Below are 23,306 nucleotides of genomic sequence, written 5' to 3'. Positions count from 1 at the left end.
CATCACATTAAAGTTAAATTATATTTTAAAAATAAACACATAACAAACAAAAAGAAGCAGAATGTATAAAGGAAAATGGGATTTAAAAATCTTGATTTATTCTGCTGTAGTTGATTGTTTATCCAAAATTGATTGTCTTAAACAATTATTGTTGCAGTTTATAAAACTGACAGATGCTCATTTGTTACTAAAGCTGAACATGAAAAAAAACACAAGAAGAAAAGAGAGAGGGGATAGAAAGAGAAAAGAGAGAAGAAGGCGTACAGGGAAGAGGGGGAAGAGAAAAGAGAGAAGGGAAGAAAACAATAGGTTAACCTCCTAGATTGGCAGGCAGATGGAGAATGAGCCATCTTCCCCCTTTTGATTCTCTTTCTTTCTTTCCTTTTTTTTTTTTTCTTTTTTTGCTTTGTGATAAGGGAGCTAGATTGGAGGTAACCTTCTGCATCTCAAACGGTTCTCTGATGGTTCTTTATTCAAGCTGTCATAAAACATTTTGACAGGACAGAGCAATTTTGGCATAAAAAACATGAAATACTGCCCAGCTTGGATTGGAAGACATTGTTCAAAGAAATGGTAGGAGGAAACAAAATGTAAATTGGAATTGCTTCACTAAACTCCTCCATTGTGTTTATATCTTTAAATGTAGCACTTGGGGCCATGGAGAGTTGAGGGCACCTGATACAAATGACTGGACATTCTATTAAATTCAGTGCTCTAAAAGCTAGTTAAATGGTTGCTTTCATGTTTCTGTAAAAATTCAATCTGGTGTCTTAGCACCTAAGAAAATTGTCTGTATATAAAGGATAAAAGGACACAATTTGTAAATAGCTGGTGACCACAGTGATGTACTTTATGTACTTTTGATACATTCATAAAATCAAATAACATGCCTGGTTCTCATCAAATAACAAGAAAAGGTATCCTTATAAAAATGGTGACTCAAAAATATCAAGGATTTACTAGATAGGATATGTTAAGTGCACTTCAGTGTTTCATTATTCATTAAAATTGGGGTTTCAAAATAAGGACAATATTGACATAATTTCTGAATATTCTGGTCTTCTGTTTATCTCAACAGTGTGAACTTTTCTGTTTTAATATCTCAGTTACATTTCTCATGAATGTTAAATATATTAAAATCACTATCAATAATTTGTACTAAAGAGGAAAATGTATGTAAACAAAGCTTATCTTGTCAATGTTAGCAAGAAAAACATGCAGCTCTACTTTTTTTATAATTATAAATTGGATGTCAGGTGTAAAAAAATCAAATGGCATATACATATTAAAATTGATTGATGACCATTAAGCATAAGGCTATAGAATAAGTTTTAGATAAGCCATGCTTCAATTCACCATCTACGTTTACCAACAAGCTAAAAGTAAACAAACTAAAACATATTTGATAACTTCGGGATGTCACATATATTTTCAACAAAGGAAAGAAAAATGACATACCAATTAAGGTAATATTAACTGATTCTGCCAATAAACTATTCACATATGCATAGAATGAGGGATTCCAGGGACTATTATGTTATTTTTCTAAATACATTTTTAAAACTAGAACTAAAATTTAGGCATTCAAGTTTTGATCTGCTCCTTCCTGTCTGCGGAAGTGTAAAAATATTCTTTCACGTCATGGAAGAGAAAACAAGTAAACTCTACTTTTCTGTAACTCCTCTAGTTATAAACTGCTAAGGCACTCTCATCACTGAGGCTTGGCACAGGACAATCCCTGCTGGTTTAGCAAAAAGAGGCGACAACATAGGGAACATATTAGATAATCCCAGAGAAGAGGTAGCAAAATCACATGTATTCAGTCATAATCAGGGCTAGATTCAAGTTTCATGAGATGTGATCCTTAGACATAGGGGATAACCTTCCATGAACAAAAACTTTATCATTATACACACAAAATTTCTAGGGCTCTCTCTATGAAAGTGAGAATCCCTGAAGCTTATACTTTACTATAAAGTCACCTCTAGTCATATGCTTTAATTTATAGTATCCTATAGGTCCTTCCTTCTTTCAGTGGTTGCAGTTGTACAGAGTTTCATAATCAGTGTGAACATGTATCACAAAAGTCACTTCTCTTGAAAACTAAGGTCAAGGTAACTATTTGTTCAATAAATAAAAACACATTGAAGAAACTGAGGAAATAACACATGCACAATAATACTGTGCATGATTTGTGTCTTTAAACAACACATTTTCTTAATTATTGCTTATATATTTGTGACTTTGGGAAGTTTACATGACAATATCATCTTAGATACTGACATAAGAACTTGATAAAAACATAGTGAAAGTTATAAATCTAATGCCATTTATAGGAAATTTATATCCATTCATGAGAAATTTTTTTAGCAGCATTTATAGCCACTATGAAAATTAAGCAAAATTGTTTTATAATATTTTCAAGAATGAAAAAGGAAATAATGGAATTGGGTAAGTGCATCACTAATTAATCAACTAAAATAATGTGTTAGGTTTTTACTTTGGTTGCATAAATTAGTAATATTTGCTCACATGGCTCTCATTTTTTCACGTGCCATCCACATTGCAATAAAAATAAGATTAATATAGATTGGCATATAATTTCTTTGGTTCCCTTAGCTATCTTATGAATGATTATTAAAATATATTTTTAAAAATCAGGTAACTCAAATTCATAGGAAAATATCAGAGGATTGAATTAAATTAATTAACTTAATCAAAAATAGACAATTTATAGCAGTTGAAGAAAAGAGGTTCCTTAGCTTAGTTTTTCATGTAGCATCCCTTATTTGGTGGATAAAAAGGGCCTATCCCTTTAACTTGAAATGAATTGCTTAGCTAAAGCATGGGTGCATGCAACATTTAATGGATATTATTAGAATGGCATAACACTTGGGCAAAGTTGGCAAAAGGAAAAATCGTGACAAAAAAGCAGCTGAATATCCTGCAGTTATATTAACGTTTCTTAAAAGAGATTACATTTCTAAGTATATTTTATTTTTAAAAATGCATATAACATGACTTTCATTCTAACTATCTTGTTTATGCTTTAAAGCACTGTTTTGAGCTTGCTATATAATTTCAAGCATGATATATTAGAAATTTGCTCATGCTAATACTAACAACCAAATTTCTGTATTAATTGGGGTATATAATAGTAAGGAAAAGCCAAACACTTACAATGAAAGTAAAGTTCTTCATCTCCTTCTTGATCAGCTTTGCTATAACCACAGTGCCTGGAAAAAAAAATTTGTGACACTATCAATCAATGATCTTACTTTACATGTTTAAAATTCTATACCAATAATTTATTTACTTGATAACATTATTTAGAATTATAAGCAAAATACAAAAACTTATTTTCCATTTTTATATATTCATTTGATAATAACATAGCAATTCACATAATTAAAAATCCACATACAAATAAAAAAATGCACAAAGTAGATGGAACATATTTTATGGATTTAGATTTATCAATGTTTGACTATTTGTTTATTTACTTTTCTGAAAACAAAAATAATAACAGCAACAACAAAACCAACAGATTTTAAATAGTTTTCATAGATCACTAACAAAAAGAGTAAATCTTTCCCCAGGTAGCTTCTATATTTGCTTAAATACTGAAAATAAGCAAAAAAATTCAACCAATGAAATTTACAATACTCATTCCTCAGAATCTAAAAATGATCAAGCTCATACTGTATTTTGACAGTGGAAGCATGACAATTGAGCTTTAATGTTGTGTATCTGACAGAGTATTTGTAGTTACTATGTAACATTCTAACAGATTAATAATAAACAATAAGCTAACATAATTTTAAATAATCATTATATTTTATGTTACAGATGAGATCAAAGTTGTGTTCTACCTTCTTCCAATGATGAAACCAAAAACCATGAACACCAAAATGATGGTTCCTGCCACTGCAACCACAGCGATTATAATAACAGGATTCTGTTCACTGGAGACAGCTGTAGCTGTGAAGAGAGGAAACAGGCTCAGAAATACTCAATAGTGTGTAAAAACTTGGGAGGTGAAACAAAATCTTATGAACAAGAGCTATCTATTTGATTTAATTCACTTATATTTTCAAATAAATGTGTTACATTGTAGCAATATAAATTTAAATAAATGTTTATTTTTTGCGTTTTAAAGTAGCAGTGTGGACAGCACTTTCATCTATTTTATATTCCTCAGCTGTAAAAAAAAAAAAAACCTATACAATATTTTATTGAATAGCTATCCCCTGCTTAGTTACTGAAAACTTAGTTATGAATCAGGAAATAAAAATCTTTGATCTAGAATGGTAATTGAAACCTTTTTTTTCCTCAGCAAGGAATTTGATTCCAGTGTCTTTTTGGTGTGTAAAAACAAAAGGAAAATACATAGTGTATTTTTCAAAGCACCTTAAACACTTTATCTTTCATATAATTAATATTAAAAATTATCACGTAGTCATAATAAATTATCATGAATTTATAGTCCATCACAACTCAGGAAAAAGATGAACAATTACTAGTATTCATTTTTTATAGTAAACACCTTGACAGTTTAAGATTTCAGGAGCTATCCTATATACGAAAGAGCAAAATTTATGCAAGCACTTTAAAAATATTTTAACATTATCAAATTATAGGTACTTTCTGCACAATATTAAGTGACTCTTCTATGCTCATTAAGCAAGCCAGCTAGACCTGTGTGAGAGTCTCTTTGGGAACAGTGTATGTTTACACGTCCTTTTAAAGAAGCTTCTGATTCCAATTCTTCATCAAGTCACACAGTCTTGTCACTTCCATTTTCCAAATTAGTGAAGCTTTACTTATACTTTAATTCACAATTGTCATATTTTCCCCAGAGTATTATGCTTTAATACCAGCATAGACTTCATAAAATAATCAAAGGAATATGAAACAGTGAAAATGTATATTCCAATAAATGATCCAGCTGCAAATATACAACATATAATGTCACTAATAGAGTTTGTTTATTTCTGAAACAAGCAACAAATGATTTTGGCAAGATGGAAAATATTGCTCCTTCTCAGTGGCAAGGGGCAAAGTCCCTAGAGTAGAAAATTATATGCAGGCAGAGTGAATCTTGCGGCAACAGGAAGTATAAAGTTCTTTTCTGACTGTTTTGTTCTCTAGTTTATCTATACTTCTACATTTTAATAACTCATTTCTTAATTTTGTAAACCCATGCTAACTATAGATAGCTCTTATATTGAGAAACACTAAAAATAGCCCCAGTCTAACAGTTTCTTAACAGAGACATTACACAACTCCCTAATTCCACACCTGCTGATTTGTTCCCTGAGGTAGCTAAACAAGGGGGAAAAAAGAAGAAAAAGAAAGCAACTTTTAAGTTTTAATTTCTGTATAATAGCCTATTAACATTAAATAGAGAAAAAAAAAGATTTTTGCTTGTTTGGTTTTTTGTTTTGTTTTGCTTTTACCTTCCTCCATATAGATATATGGAGAAGAGAGAGAGAAAGGAGAGAAGAAAAAGAATGCAGTAATCCTGTTCATGAGGAAGGAAAAAATACATGTGTAGAAATTATTTCCATTCAGTCAATGTTTCCCATGGGTCTAATTCTTTGCTTGTCTTAAACTCAGTTCTTCCCTTAGGTTCTGAAACAGAACTCCAGTGGGAAAACTAAACTCCAGTGAATGGTGAATTAGAATTTGTGAATATTTATTTATATAATTTTATAGTCAGGTTTACACTTTAATCTTTCCATAATCCACAAGTATGGTTAATATTTCCATCCACTTCATGCATAATGAATATTATAAGCTAATTTATAATTGCCATATCACCACATTACAGTTTAAAACTGTGAAAGAGTAAAGTTGATTTTGCAAAGAAGGGGATTTTACGATGTCATGCGCAGTGGGCAACTTTGTGGCTGGCAAAGGAGAAAGAATATTTGATTGGTATCCAGTTGCTGTGTATGGGTGACACACCAGAGAGCAAGCAGATGCTGGTTTGTTGCTTCTTCCTCCCTTAAAATGATAACAGCTTTACTATTTTAACTCTGCTGTGGATTTTTTTTTTTGCATCAATGATTATCTTTGAGTTTTTTTGGCCCTCCCCTCTTTATTTTTTTAAAGATTTATTTATTTAGGCCTTCCCCTCTTGCACCTCATTTACCACCCCAAAAAACCAAACAAACAAATGAGAGAAAACAACTCATGGTTTCCAGGTGTCACAATCTCATTAGGATTTTCTATTTTGAATACCTTTTGTTGAGGAAAATGTGAAAGTATATTTAGATTTTATATGCTCTCTGAAATGTAATTTGTTAAGATTCTTAAATTGCGGCATATTATTTTGAATGAAATCTTCCAACTCATGAGAATATTTTTCAGCCTTCATTAGAAAGCTATATTCCCCGTTTACATTTGGTTACCTCATTTTGATGTTTGTTTCAGATTATAAAAGCTTATAGGGTGTTTTTGGGATAATTTGGCAAGTTATTTCCTCAAATCATATTCCACTGTATCAGTTAATATATAGCTTTAAATGTACCTATTATGAATATCTATAACCAAGTCATTGGAGGATTTGATAATTTTTAACTAAGTTTATACTTTTCTTGTGAAAGTTACTGGTATTGCTTTAATAAGTAGTGAAATGAAATTTTATTTTTAGCCCCTGTGTCCAGTTTTGGATTTAGAACATTGTTTGGATAAATGTGTGATATACATTTAAAAAGAAAAATCTATTTCACCTCTCTTTACAAACAGCACTCAAGTGTCTTCTATTCAGTGTCATCTCCCCTCTGGCCCTGCTTCCTCTAATGTGTCGGCTACTCCTTGACAGTAGAAAAGGATTGACCTATGCACTCTATCAGTACCTGAATGCAGGGCCAGAATTTGTGTATCAATCTCTTTTTTCAATAAATTTTAAACTGCGAGCATCAAGTATGTCATGTGTCTCCATGAATCCATGACTTGTAGGATAGAACCTTGTGCTAAATTTGAAGTTTTCCTTTCTTTTTTTTTAGAGATTTATTTATTTATGCATACAAGAGCTGGGGTATAGGCCAGAGTTGTGTGTGTGTGTGTAGGGGCGGGGTGGGGGAGGATTCACCAGAGACAGAGCAGGGAACAGAACAGGCAGACAGACTGACGCACAGTGCTGAGGGGTGCAGCAGGAGAGTCAGGCGAGGTCTGCTGCACTATGTGGGCTGCTCCCTGGCCTGGGATCAAACTCGTGCTGCAGATGCTGCGGATAGCTTCACAGGCTGCATCTTAACCCCTTGTGGCACCAGGGAGGCCCTAAATTTGAAGTTTACAAAGGGTGATTTGGGAACTCCAGAGAGTCCTTCCAGAGGGGGATTAATATCTTAAAACTCTGTTCATGTAATATGTCATATAATGAAAAATATTATCATATGCTCACAAATGCACAGTTGAGTTTTCCATAAGTTACCTGATAAGTGATAACATCATCATTCTAAAAACTAATGAAATTTGTTTTGTATGTACTTGTTCTTTAGTCTATGGTAAAGGATTATATGTGCTTTGGAGATGGGTGTGGTGTGGTAACACATCTGAAGAGGTGTAACCAATTCCCCCAAATCATATGTCAGTACATTGTTGTAAACCAGTATTACTGCAATAAAAAAAGTGACAGAAAAAAAATAATCACTTAAGATAAAAATTTAGAAGAAAAAGTTTTATTAAAGAACCATTTTTCAGTTTTAATTTCAAATGTGGTAAATACTGACATATATTATTCAAATAAACAATATCCCCTTGGGAACTCTAAAGATGTTTTAAAAGTCTGTAAGGGTTCCTGAAACCAAAAACCTGAGAATATCTATGGTAATTAAGAAGTAAAAGCTGGGGCCTCCCTGCTGGTGCAAAGGGTTAAGACTCAGCACTACGAAGCTATTAGCATTCACTACAGGATCAGTTGGATCCCTGGCTAGGGAGGTGACCCACATGGCACAGTGGACCGCTCATCCACTGCTCTCCTCTGCAGTATATTTCAGTCAGTCTGCTGTTCTGCTCTCCACTCTGTCTCTGATGAATCCTCTCCTCCCCCTCCCTTGCATCTTTGGCTTACACCCAAGCTTTGTATGTATAAAATAAATAAAATACATCTTTTTAAAAAAAATAAGAAGTCAAAGCTGACACTTGAGACTTTCCATGTGTTAGGCACTTTGTGTACATAAAGTTATTTAATCCTCAGAATACCTTGTGAGTTGGTATTGCTACCCTAACAAGTAAGGTACAGAGAAAGTAGCTCATCTGAAGTCTCACAACTGCACATGGTAGATCAGTGATGTGAACCCAAGAATATGTCTACTAACACTGCTGATACTGATAGTCTGTCCTATATTGATGACTGAGAGGTATTCCTTCCTTGTTTCTTTAGTCACTGCCATATATATTTATATATATGGCATATATATATATATATATATATATATATATATATATATACCCCTATAGTTGGTACTGGCAACACAATAGTAGGAAAAAGAGATACGGATCATTCTTTAGTCAGCTTTATATTTAGATGGTAAAAATCAAAGTATTTCTAATGCAAAACAGATTTTTAGCATTCATGTCATGTGATGATTCAGGTTCTACTATTTCATCTTATCTCTTTGAGTCCTTGTTACTTTATTTTTTAATAATGAAAATAATATCAACAAACCTCAGTACTTAATAATTAGTTCAAAAGTCTCAATTTACAAAGTCAGAAAAATACACAAATTCAGTTTGAAAGTTTTTTAAATTAGCAGTTTAAATGACAAAGGATGTCTTAGATAAATGTGAGATAACTAATTAATGATCTAATTTGTTTAAACCATTCATTAGAATACATAAAAATGTCATTTGAAGTATTATACTATATTAGAAATCAGAAATTAATATCATGAGACCAGTCTAAGTTGACTACTTCTAGAATACATCACCAATCAAATGTTTAAATGTTGAAATCTTAAAATGCTTTAATGTATTGGGGTCATTGAACTTAAATATTCTCATTTTTAATCTTACATACTCAATTTAAAAGAGTTAATAAAGAATAAAGGCATTAACTTATCATGCCAAGTTATGTGACATTTTTTAAACATGCTTTTAATCTACAACTATACTTGAATTATGTTTCAAACTTATTTCAAAGTTTGTGGTTCTGATTGTCACTGCTTTACTTAAAAATGAAACAAAGAGATTTTGTAAGAGTATTATTATCAAACTTAACAAGCATTGGCTTATATAAGGAATATTTATCAATTTAACTACCTTTAATAACATCTACAAATATTTTTCTGATATCAAAATAATTTGATCAATGTTATTGAAATAATTAAAAGTTTTTTATTAAAAATTAAGGAAAGAAAATCATGTAACCTTTTAGTTCACTTTTTATAAAAAAGTTTTCAGGAAACCTAGATTAGTCGGAAGAGGAGGTAACAAAAGAGCTGGTGTATCTTGTGCCTGCACTATCATACGAAGAAATAAAAAACTTCACAATACAGAGACATATCCTGAGACCTCGGCTTAGCTGAAGAGCACCCAGCAGTGGTACTCAAGCTGTTCTCAACTTGACTTATGACATTAAACTGGGACATGCATTCCAAGATCGATCTGCTTATTTGTGATATACTATATACACGTGTTCTTGTTACCTTCCAAAGTTGCATTATAAAACACAAAATAATAAATGTGATTCAAGATATTGGTGACATTCCATTTTTTGTAACTGAAGTAACACTGGTTTACAACACTGCATATAATTGAGAGTGGTAGTGAATAAAGACTGATTAATTATTCTCAATATTTACATATACTTTAAATATGACCTTCATTATGGACTAAATATTTCAAAAAATGCAAAAGATTTTGAACATAAAAATAAATACAAATTCTATATTCTTTTTCTTACTGCCAATTTGTGAAATCATTGCTAAAGAGTAAGTAGTTTAAATTTACAAATTTTCACATATCGTCTTTCTCTGGCCTACCAGGGGGGTACATCCTCTCTTTGCTGGTGGAGGGAATGGGTTGTGAGGCAGCAGTTTTCACTGACACAAATTGTATAAGATCATTTGGGGAGCTGAAGAGGGAGGAATCTACAAAAACAGCCTGTGCCAATACACAACTGAATGAGTGCTGTTTCTGTTTCTAATTTCATCTTCTTAAAATAAATGCAGTATGCATTAAAGAACTGAATTTAAATCACAAGTTTCTAACATTATAAAGTAAAGTAGCAAATTTCAAGTTATTGTTCTGAATAGACTTTACGAAGTACACATATATTTCAACTTTCATATATAAAAAACAATCTTTAACCAAATCATCACCCACAATACTGAAAAGAATATGTAACAGTTATGAAGAGTAAAAATCCAATCCAAAGGTGGTAATTACCTTCAAACATTTTACCTGTAGCTTCCTCTAGAGTAGCAACATCAAGCCTGGGACTGTAATTTCCATAACCTGCAGCAGTAAAAGCCCGAATCTGGAAAACATATACTGTTCCTGGCTTCAGATTATTAATGGAGGCTGATGTGGACTTGGTCTTTACTGTGGAGTAGGTCCGTTCCCTTTGATCCTAGAAACAATATATACAGGGAATATTTAATTGTGATTGCAACCAGACAATTTGACAGCCAATTCTTGCAATTTATTTCAATTTGCTGCATTGTTTTTATAAGAGCTACACTGTACCCTGTGGAATATTATAACATTGAGTTGTTTCAAGATAATATAAAATGTAAATGTGAACACACGCCTTTGTTCTATAAATTTCAAATAGAAATAATTTTGTTAAAACATTTATGATGTTTCCAGCTTTGATTTGTTGGAGAGTTCAGTGGCAAGAACTATTTAGCCATAAATGTAATCAGGTCCTTCTGAACAAAGCAAGGGTACACCTGTAAAATCTATGGCTTGGGAGGTCTTCATTTCATAATGTAATTCTCTTAATAAATGCCCTCAATGTTATTCAGCAAGTGAAGAATCATATACTACAAATGAGGTTATTAAATCAAGAAATTTAGGTAATAACACTACACAGTAAAATGAAAAGGCAACTGATTTTTTTAAAATGCATTCTCAGATGAAAACCAGTTTTATAAAAAAATTAATGCACTATTTCAAATGGAAATTGTCAGAATAAAAGTAAAGTATTATATAACTCATAGTTCAACATCTTAAAAACTTCACTTATCAAAAATGAGGATTCATCATTTTCCTCATTTTTGCCAATGTGAAAACTGAAGCTTGCAGTTTAAAAATAGATTTATCACACTATATATGAAAATTAATGAAATAGATATAAATTTTCAGAATTTAAAAACTTCATCAAAACAATATTCAAATGAATAAAATGTTAAAACTTAATTTAAATGCTTTAATGGACTATGAAAAATATTAAAAAGCCCACTCCTCAAACTGTATTATTTTAGTCAGTTTCTTATTTGTTCTATAACAAACACCTGTGTTTAGATAAAACTAATGAAATTTGAAAATGTCAGTCTGGTTGTTTGATTTGCTTTCAGACTGATATTTGCAAATGTATAAATAAATGTTAAATTAAACTGGATTTGGTAAAGCTGTTTTGTGATTGTCTTCATTATACTCATTTATTAAAATGATAGAATTATAAATATATATTTTCCCAAATAAATGAACTGATAACAGATGACATGAGGCATAACTGATAACAGATGACATGAGATATACATATATATGTAATATGTAACTATGTATCACATTCTTACATATATTACAATATGACTCTATTGTTATCTTCTATTAATTGCCTAATTTGTAAGATCAGTACATAATTCTTTCTGTCACACTAAATAGAAAAGTAACTATTTGAACAAATAAAGTGTTTTTTAAAAACTAAAGATATTCAGATGTATGTCACCAAACCAACACAGCATCTATAGTTCTCTTCATCAGATTTTTAAAAAATATATTTTATTGACTTTCTTAAAACATTAAATTGCAGAAGAGGCTATAAGTATTATAGTTCATCAAAAAATAGACATAACAAAACAACATTTAAAATGAGGATTCTCTCAGAAACACATTTGATGGAACAAGTAATGTATCCCCTAGTACAAAATTGTTTCCCCTGGTACAAAATGTATTTATTTAAAATGTAAATTTAGTCATGGAAGTCATGAAATTCATACTGAAAATATTTTAAACTTAATCTGAACATTAAATCTAAATGTAATCTTTTTCTTGTCAAAGGGAAAAAAAAAATCTATCTATTGCCAATGCACAGCATGAATTTAATTTACCCAATCAAGTCAACTGATCCCCAAAGTTTTCCCAAAGCTTTAGGCTCCTATTTTGAAAAATGGCCTGAATGGTTAAAATGGTTATTACAACACAATTAACTCTATTAAGTCAATAATAGTAACACTTATTATTACAACTAATATTTGTAACATTAATGCTAATGGTTTCCATGTTTCAAACCTGGAAACAGTGTTTGCTGTGAGGAGGAACCTAGATAATAATTTGTGATCAGGGTCCAGTCTCCACTCCCCCTTTCCCCCCACCTTTCCTTGTTCTCTCTCATGCGCGCTCTCTCTCTCTCTCTCTCTCTCTCTCTCTCTCTCTCTCTCTCTCTCTTCCTCCCTTTTCTCTAGATCGAACATACATTAACTAGGCATAACTGGTATTATATTATGCCTAGTTCATATTATCATATTACATCTAAATACAATCAGGTATTTAGATAAGCCACTGTTTACTGAAATGTAGTCACTATAAAATTTCAGGGTCAGCACTTGGTTTGAGCCACACTTTTACTCACAGAAGGGAATGTAAAGAAATGGTAAACGTGACTAATCTAAAACACTCCTAATACATCTAAGAGGAAATTTTAAAGGTGTGTAATATCATCAACTGATTCTGAAGTTTGGGCAATACTACATATTTATTACAGAAATATTCTTATTTCTCCAAATCATTATATCTTTGAGATCGCCATCATGCGCACCTAAACCATATAATTAAGATAAATCTTTAAGAGCCCAAGAGACATCCTAAAGAAAACATTTTTAAAACATGTATAGGTCTATATGTGGTTTCTGTGGTGGTAAAACACCCTTCATCTAATTATTATGATATCGGTCCTTAGCCATACCATCCTAAATGTTCCCGATTTTACCTAATTATTATGACATTAAATATTGAATAAATATAGTGGAGTATTTTCATTTGTGTACCACAGAACCTCAATATACAGGAATCATAATTGTAATGAACTAGAGATTCAGGGAGAAGGTTATTAAAAATGGCTAAAATTAACTCAGAATTCTGAAGTAGCTCCAAATAGAGGCATAATGACCAGCTTTAGTCTACAGTGCAGAAGGATAACACGAGACATACCGCACATGGTTGTACATTTCAGCTGTTCTTAGCACTTACTTTCTCGTAATACTTGATTTCATATTCGGTGATGACTCCATTGGGATGCTCTGGTTCCTGCCAGGAAAGCTCGACACTCCGCTGCAGAACTCTCTCCTTCATTACTCCGCTCACTTGCGAGGGAGCTGTTTGGACAAGATGTGTCAATAAACAATGAGAAAATTCACTGGATGCCTCAAATCAAATGTCACAACTGATCAGTCCCATGCTGTGCCAGTTTCATTAAGGTAAAAGAAAGCACCTTTTCATAGCTCACAATTCAGAAGCTAATGAATATTCAAACAGGACCTTATTACTGTTCATAAACCTTAATAGAAATTTAAATTAAAGTGCAAACAGCAGAAGATAGCATTGTTCAAGTTAGTGAAAAATGGAAATGATGGGGCTGAGAATGACAATTAAGCAAATGAATGCTAATTAAGGCTACAAAATATGATTTCAGATTAATCTCCAGTGATAAACTAAGTCTAAATATTTATTTCACATGCGACAGCAATAAACTTTTTGAAAGAAAAAAATACCACGCAAGGAATATTGATATGGCTATTTTATTTCATTTTTTTATATGGCTATTTTAATCATCAATTAAAGGGACCACTTTTAAATGTTTTTATGTTTCATGTGTTTGAATGTGTGTGTATGCAGTCCCAAAGAAACCTAAATAACCTTGGAAAAAACGTTTATATTATTTAGGCCAAAATGCAAGAAAATGCTAAAGCTGTTCTTAAATATGCGTAATTTATACCTATGTAACCTAGGCTTCAGCTTTGATAGAAGCAATTCAAACTACAATTTTGCTTTCTCTTTCTATATAGATAATCATATGCTCAGAGTTCTTTCATTCTAATTAGTGGCATATATTCTTTTTGGTAGCTAAGACGGTGGAATGTGGCAAACTAATTTGCTCTGTCTAATTTGCTCAGTGATGATTAACTAGTTGTCTTCTCTGTCTAAATGAGTAGCTGCACTGGCTTGGCTGAATTTCAGTGGGGTCATTATGTTTCATGTATCATGCTCTATCTCATTCTGTAAAATATTTTCAGGATGTTAATTTAATTTTCAAATGTCCAAAATTGTTAATAATCCTGCTGACAGAAAAGCAATTATATGAGGCCAAAGCTGTTTAAGCAAGCTTCTAATGTTTATCCCTTTGGCTTTATTTTGTTTCTTCTACTTCTTAATATTTTCTTGATCAATGTCTAGAAAAAAACATTTTCACTTCTTTCTGGTTTGGGGATTTTGAAGGAAGGACATGGAAGATGCATGACTCCCATTTCCTCTCAGATTACTACAAAAGCATAACTAGGGCAGATTAAGTGGAACAACTTTTCCTTTAGGGGGATGCAGCTGAAGTACTCAACAGACTGTGTTTACAGACTAAATGCATTTCTGATATGTTTCCAATGAAGCAAATTTCTAATAAGAAATGTTATTTTTGCCATGACTTTTAAAACCCGAAAATATGCAGTGAAGAAGAACTTGTTTCTAAAGTGATTTGTCTCTCCACCCAGAACAGGCTTAGCAAATCTCAGTCAACTGTGCTATTCAAGAAGTTGCATCCTTAAGCCATAGATTCAGGAAACATAAACCCCAAATAACAGGCAGGTGAGAGTATATTTAGCAAACAATCTCTAAACGTGTAATTGACTTCAAATCATTCAGAAAAACCTAAACTAGTCAGTAAAAAATAGAATATAGCATAGATGAGAATAAAACAATAGTTAATACATTGAATTACTCAATAAAACTGTGGGTCTCCCATCAGACTTTATGACATAAAGTGTGCATTTTGGATAGAGATTAGCTACAAGAAGGTGCAGGTCTCTAGGTCTCTTTCAAATAACACACACAGCTTAATGCGATTTTCGCTATTAGACAGACTATTAGACACTTGCTAAGCTTCTATTCCTAAACAGTAAGGTGAAGGAAACGAGATAATGAATTCTCTTAGATATAGAGGAGACTTGGGGCATATATGAACCTCATTTAGTTTCTGATAGGCTGAAGCAAGACCTCACTATAAAATGATACTTTACTTATTCAAATTACATACTAAAATTATATTAATTAATTTATCCTGGAAAATAAGTTTTACCAATAAAAAGGTAATTATAGGCTTGGGGAAAAAATGATGCCTAAAAACACAGTCGAAAGGATATAATAAACAGTAAATTATTTCCCTTATTTTGTGTAAGGAGTCAAATCTTAAATAACAATATTCCTGGTTTCCTCTATATTTCCTTTTTTTTTTTAATCCCTTGCTGATACTGTATCAATTCACACACATAGGAGGGCCTGATACAGAGTATTGGCACATGGCTCTTGAGAACAAATAAACTACATGATAGGAAAAAAATGTTTATTGTATTTTGTCCTTCAGATACAATATTTGGTATAGAAAAACAGGTAATTTTTCCCTTGGGTTTAGCTATCATAGACATAAATGACATACAACTCACAGAACATAGTTGATAAATGAAAGTATCTCTAAACCAGTCAGATTCTAACATGGTCATTATATTCAAAATTATACTAAAAAAGAAAAACTGAAGTGGCAGAAAACACTCTAATCTTACAACACAGTGATTTCTATGGTTAATACATAACAATTGATATATTTAATTACTCACATGTAACTATTTCACTAATGTGCTCACTTTCACATTGAAGCTCATTTTGAAAAGCATATGTATCCAACATACAAATTATAGATACACCTGAGAATCTATTATGTTCATAACACTTCAATTATAATTTTCACAATTATCAAAGTGAAATAACATACACTGTAATTTGAATTGATGTGAAGTTAATAAATAGCAACCAATAATAATAAATTCCCTGAATTGGAAAATATAGGAAAACAAAAAAGATGTATATAGGTGCTTTTTAACAAATGATTAAATACTGTAATTTTTCACTACATTTCTAGAAATAATCAAATAAAAAAGGTTATCTTAAGAAATAAAATAAACATTTTTGTCCTTAAACATCTTCAGTTCTTATAGGGAGCATATTGAGATCTGAACAATTTGCAGTTGAAAGATTTTAGGAAAATAAGAAAATGGTTTCTGTAGCACAAAGTGGTAAATCTCAACAGTATAAAAACAAAGTGATAGAGCTGATGCAACAGGAAAGGAAAAATCAAATGATAAGCTGAAAAATAAATCTGAGGGTTATAACTATTAGTATGAGATTTTGAATAAAAAAATACCATTAACAATGGGGGGTTTATGTACAACCTGAACCAATCAGCATTTTACAGATTTTGAGCTTCAAACACTCATGCATTATCTTTGATCTTAATCAATTTCTAATTAAAATCTAATTAGAGAAGATATTTAAATTATAAGGTGGAATATCTTCAGAAGAACTCCCTCTAAAACATTAAGCTTACCTATAAACATGGAAAAATTTCCTAGCACAAAGTGGAGCAAAAGATAGTTTTAAAATATAAAATAGTAGGCAAATGGCCTCCATAAATATCTGTTCTCTGATCCCTGGCACATGTGAATATATAATATTACATGGCAAAAGGAACACTGCAGATGTAATTCAGGTCATAAACCTTACAATATAGATATTATCCTTGGATTTTCCCCAGTGGATTCAATCTAAGAGCATCAGTCCTTAAAAGCAAAGAAATTTCCCCGGTCAGGGTCAGAGATTTATTGCAGAAGGAAAATCCAAAAAAGATTGGAAGCATAAAAGGGAGATGAATTTGCCTCTGCTGGAGGGGCCTCCATGGGAAGCACTGGAAGACAGGAGGGCAGCCATGAGGCTCAAAGATAAACCCTGGTTGACAGACGCAGGAAAATAGGGACTTCAATTCTACCAATGCAAAAGTCCTGAAATCTGACAACATGAATGAGGTTGAAAGTGGATCTTTCCCCAGATACTCAAATAAGAGCCTGGCCCAAAAGAACCTGATTCCAGCTTGTGAGGCTAGCAGCGGGGTATCCAGCTGAGCCTCACCCACTGTGCCCAAACTTCTCTCCTATAGAAGTGTGTGACAATAGATGGGTGTTGTTTTTATATTCCTTTTTTTAAAGATTGATGTATTTATGCATACAAGAACTTGGGTATAGGCCAGAGGTGCAGGGGGGTGAGAGGATTCACCAGAGTGGGAAACAGAACAGAAGGACGGACTGAAATACACTGCTGAGGAGAGCAGCGGGTGAGCCAGCAGAGGTCTGCCTCATCCGCTCCCTGGCTGGCCAGGGATCGAACTCATGCTGCAGAAGCTGTGGATTGCTTCATAGTGCTGTGTCTTAATCCCTTGCGCCACCAGGGAGGCCCTGTTTTTATATTATTATAATACTTTTATGATAGTAATACAAAGCTAACATCTAGTACAGAAAAGATAGATTCATTGAAATTTTTATGAAGTCTATGAAAAAAAATTAGTGATAGGATTATTTAATAATGTAATATGTCAAACTTTATGTTGAAATAGCATGGAGTCAGGAATTTTGATCTTGATTAATACTCAAAACACACTGTCTTATAGGGAAGACATCTCCAATAGACATTTGGAAGAAATATTCTTTATGGTTGAATGTTGATAAAGCTCATGAATTTGATTTTTGAATTTAAAAAGCAGTTGTATTAGTCATCATTTTTCCTATGCCTAAATGTTTTCACTGTAACAAAGACTGGTGAATGGAACATTACAATGATTTGAGAAGGGTCAACAAAAGATGAATGACCTTTTACCATGCATCTCAAGTTGTTAAATTTAATGACGTGTTAAATTTCCATTAGGTAAATTCCAAAAGAGAAAATTAAGAAATCTATAGAACATAGTCGAGAGTAAATGTGGTAACAATAGAATAATACTAACACTTTTATTGCTGTGCAGTACAGAATTCACTTTTAGCAATACTTAGAAATAACAAATGTGTGTATTATTAGAAGCTTAATACTTAATACTTTATGCAACTTTTCACTTTTTTACTCTTCCTCACAGGTGTTTCATTTCTGTGCTATAGGACAAACATATAAAAATACATATAAATTCACTTCAATAACAATACACTAGGCCATAAATATACTGATACAGTGAAGTATCATAAAACATATCAATTCCACTTTGGGGGTATGTACGCATATTTAAAAAATAACATGATTTCACTAAATTTCAATTTTTTAGCTGTGACCAAAAGGGCCATAATTATCTTAAGACCAATAAATATAAAATTTTACTTTAAAAATTTCAGAGACTAAAAAAAAAAAAAATTTCAGAGACTAAGGGCAATTGAGCACAGGACAATTATGAGTAATCTATTTATAACAGAGTTCCCTCAAATTATTTTTGGTTGGAAAGAAGCATAATTTGTGACTAAAACAAATATAAAATCTCATTCTATAGTAAGTAGTTGAAAAACTAAATGGGAAAATAAATTGATTTTTTCCAAAATTAAATTATTTTCATTGCTATTGTTTAATATATCAGTGAGGACAATAGTATTTTATTCCAAAAAGTAAAATACAAAATATAACAGGAATATAACAAGTAAGATATATCAGAATATAGATTTTTTAATATATTTAAGAACATTTACTGAGACGATAATAAAAATTTAAATAAAAGAAACAGCTCTGAAAGTTCTGTGAAAAAAATAAATATGAAGTTGAACTGACAAAGCAGGAAAAAGGAAGCATCCAGGATTGAAGTTGTGTCAAGTAAATATGTGAATTAACTCACATTTTTGAGGAATAAAACATATTCAAGAACAGCAAATTTTACCACTCTGGTTTTGATAGAATGAAAAAAAAAGGCTTATCATTTAAAGAAATATATACAACATCATTGTGAAAATGATCTGACAATACATCTGCCTCAGAATAAAATTTTATTTTTTGTTATCACCAGATGATTAATTACCAAATGTTTGAAATTTTAATTAATTACTGCAAGAATTAACAATTCCTGGCAAAATCTCTAGGTGAAATGCTTCAAGGGCAAAGAGATGAGGTTTGTGGAGGATGTCCTTGTAGCCAAATGTTCATAAGCATATATTGGGATTCCTACTAATATTTGCTTAAGTAGTGACTGAAATGTTAACTGATGAGGGGTTAATTTGTAATTCCTGCTTTATTTTTATTTCCACAAAATTGCAAAGAAATTGTAACTCTTTATGTAAATAAAATGAAATGAAAAAGTCAAATTTGTAAGCCATAAGTATAAATTAGGCATTTTCTCAGAACTCACTATACTATTCATTCCAGTTCTATCTGTAAAGGAGTAAGTAAATGAGGACCTAATATGACAATGTAGAAAGCTTACAGAGCCATTGATCTTGAATTATGTATGTTCATTATCTTTTAAGTCAATTGTTGATACTACTTTTTACTAGTTCAGTTCTATTCAATAAATATTAGACGTTCACTATATGCAGGGTATTGTAATGTTTCTATAAATCCTTACAATTCACATACATACATTCATTCTTGTAAGTATATGCATCATCATTCTTCCCTACTGCTACCCTGTGAGGCAGGTGCTAGTTTTCCTTTATTTATTTATTTTTTGGGGTGAAAAAAGCTGAAAGTTATAGAAATTAAATAGCATTTATATGTTACTCTAAATTACATAGTTTTAATTAGAAGAAAATATAAGGGGTGGATTTTGGATTTAACCCATGCTTTTAAGATCTAATTCCCATCTTTTTGCAACTACAGCTCAGTAAGTCTAGGCACTGACACTAGGCATTTGTTGAGAACACATAATATGCAATAATGATGGAAGGACACATAGGGATCTACTCGATGGGCAGTAGTCCTAGAGCCTGCAGATCTAAAGGAGATCAAGGTTAGAAGAGCTTAAAAAGTGGCAAGCACAAAGTCAAAAGGTCTTAAACAATATATAATAAAAACTGAGATTACCTTCTCAATGCAGTCCACACATCACAAAAATACCCTTCCTAAAAAAACAACTCTTAGCATATTCCTTGGTATTCTAGAATTATTCCAGGTATATCTTCTACATGAGTAGTATGGCCTATCAGGAAAGGAGGAAGCTGGGTCAGATGTACTCTAATAGCACAGTTCAAAAACTTGATGATTTTCTTTTGTACTGCCTTTTATAATTGTATTACTCAAAAGAGATCTGCATTGCGGCTATCAGCTGTGTTATATTACATTATATTTATGTGTTATGATATATATTTGACCTGATTCCTATCAATGAAATTGCTCCTTTTCCTTATCTTTCTCTTAAAATTATGCTGTAATGAAACTGCTGGCAAACTGGTATTTAATAGGAACATTTTCAGGGGAATAAAATATTTCAGAGCAATGCAGTGCAAGAAGTAGATAGGGTGATACGGATTGAAGAAGCAAAATATGGCCACTGGTGAAGGACAGAATTGGACTTACAGTGGTGAACTTAATGTTGGTTGATTTTTGATAATGATGCCTAAAATTTATATGAAGTTATAATACAATATTACTTTAGTAAAAATAATGACAACAAATGCATAGTCACTGTTTTATAAAAGGAAGTGAGTAAATAAGTTATAACTTGAACTATTTTAGACACTGACACTCTGAAGTGCAGACTGGCAACTTCAAGAGCAGTGGCAAGTTATTGGCCTATCAGGAAAGGAAGAAGCTGGGTCAAATGTACATCTACATCTGCAAGCATTTTGTAGTTGTTCCACTGACATTTATTTTCTTATTTATACTTTCTTGATGAAAGATGTACTTCTTTTTCTTTGCTGACTCTTTGATGATTTTCTTTCGGGTGCAAGCTGCTTATCTTGTCATGTAATGGCATTTTGAATAGCATTTCCTTTTAAAATTATCCTACTATTTGTCTGAAGTATTTTCTACTGGTACACTAGAATACCCAGAAGATAAAAATCACTGTAACAACATTTTTATTGATTTCTAATGAAAATTTCATTCATTTACAAATTCAAAATATAATTTTCCACAGCTGGTTATTCTATAAACAAACAACTGTATGGACTGGAAAATATGATGATGCCACAAGTTTCACTTTCCTGGAGGTTTTAATGTAGAATAGTTAGATTGTGGATGTGCACAATAATGTAAAATAAATATAGCATAGATGAGATATAAACTAAGTGTTAACAAATTCTTGGGATACAGTGAAGAGAAAAACACAGAAGTTTTTCCTTGTTCCAAAAAAAAAAAAATCATTTGCATCTCAAAGTTTCACTGGTATAACTGCATATATAAATTAATTATCAGGAATGGTGGCATCATGTCTATAAACTTCAGTGTTTATTGCAGCACTATTGCAATAGCCAAGTTATAGAAGCAACCTAATTGCCTAAGAATAAGTGAGTAGATTAAGCAGATGTGGTATATATACACAATGGAATACTACTCAGCTACAAAAAAGTTGAAACCTTGCCATTTGCAACAACATGAATAGAACTGGAAGGGATTATGCAAAGTGAAATAACACCAGAAGGAAAACACAATTATTGGATCATTTTGTTCATATGTGGAATATAGAGAAACAATACAAAATTCAGACACTGCCAAAAAAGAAACAAACCTAAGACATCTGACTCTAAAACTGAGGTCACCAGTATGGAAGAGGGAGAATAAGAGCGAAGGAAGGAGGGGACACAGAAAGGCCCAGAGGTATCTTGGTGTTGGATGTTGTGTGGTAACATACATTGGAAGAGTACAATCCGCCATTTCTGAATTATATGCCTTACCATAAACCGGTGTTATTTTAATAAAAATATTTTAAAAATGTAAAGAATGAAAAATGCAAAATAAAAAGGCTAAGCTAAATTAGACAGAAGGGGGAAGACAAATACCACTGTGGAATATAAAGAAACAAAAAGTTGGAGAATACCAATGCAAAAACAAATGAAATCTGACTTAAAACTGAGGTTCCAGAGGGGGAGGTGGAACTTAGAAAAAAAAGGGGAAGAGTACACAATGGATTGTGGTAAAAGATTATGGGTGCCTTGTTGGTGGGTGTGGTGTGGTAACATATACCTTAAGAAGTACAGTGCTTTACTTCTGAATCATATACAGTGTTGTAAACCAATGTCACCTTAATTATATATAAATATATATAAAATTTAAAGCATCAAAAACAGAGATATGTTTATATCAATTAAATAATAACAAAGCCAGATTCAGGATTGGGCTCATCATTTTCTTTCTAGTGACTTCACCAATGTCACAACTCAATCATTTCCCCCCCAAATCCTATTTCCCTGTTTTGACAGTACTACACAATGCAACATTAATTAGTTGATAGTTCTTTATCTTCTTAACTATTCTAATGTTCCTTGAAGGTAGGAATTCACAGAAGTGAAGAGCCTAGTCCCACAAGCTAGTCTGCAGGTTTTTACTGCTTAGCTGAAAATTGTGTGACCATGAGCAAGACCTAAACTTCTCTGTGCATATAATCAGAGTGCATACTTCATAAGTAGAATTATTTTTTGTTTTTAATTCAATACATAAATACATTTAAATTATATAAAGCCATTTCTGGCACATGTTATGAACTGAAAATATATGATAAATATTATTATTCTATACTTATTTTGTCAGTTTTAGACTTACTGATGCCTGGAGCCTATTCCAGTACAGTTTGAGATCGGATTCAGGCATCAGTGGTTTTGAAATGCTCCTCAGATGAAGCTAATGCACAGCTGAGTTTGAAAGCAATTCCTTTGAAGCTCTGGCAGGAACATAAACTGTCATTTGAGTTTGAATTCCAATGCCTGCATTAATAAATGGTGGCAAATGTAAGATTTTAAAGTATTGTATAACATCTTATTTTAATTTCTATAATTTAAAAATGACCAATTTTATATGTACCAGCTAGATAAAGACATTAATTATAAATTAATTAACTTAGAATATTATGTATGAAAGTG

General features: G+C 31.9%; 1 protein-coding gene across 6 annotated transcripts in view; it reads right to left on the bottom strand.

The window, feature by feature from the left end:
* EPHA7 (EPH receptor A7) overlaps window positions 1–23,306 on the bottom strand; it is a gene marked incomplete at both ends in the record, with an annotated part of 157,281 nt that overhangs the window by 15,533 nt on the left and 118,442 nt on the right. For 2 of the 6 annotated variants that reach the window (XM_084228178.1, XM_084228179.1), the window contains 4 exons: window positions 3,181–3,236; window positions 3,873–3,981; window positions 10,399–10,582; window positions 13,426–13,550. In XM_084228178.1, the coding sequence (XP_084084304.1) occupies window positions 3,181–3,236; window positions 3,873–3,981; window positions 10,399–10,582; window positions 13,426–13,550 (474 nt within the window). Of the gene's footprint in view, window positions 1–158; window positions 194–3,180; window positions 3,237–3,872; window positions 3,982–10,398; window positions 10,583–13,425; window positions 13,551–23,306 lie in introns of those variants that run through there. The other 4 variants (XM_084228180.1, XM_084228181.1, XM_084228182.1 and 1 more) reach the window with 3 other exon arrangements.

This window comes from Talpa europaea (genome assembly GCF_964194135.1).
Source record: "Talpa europaea genome assembly, chromosome: 2".
NCBI lineage: Eukaryota > Metazoa > Chordata > Mammalia > Eulipotyphla > Talpidae > Talpa > Talpa europaea.
This window is presented reverse-complemented; position numbering and strand designations above follow the sequence as displayed.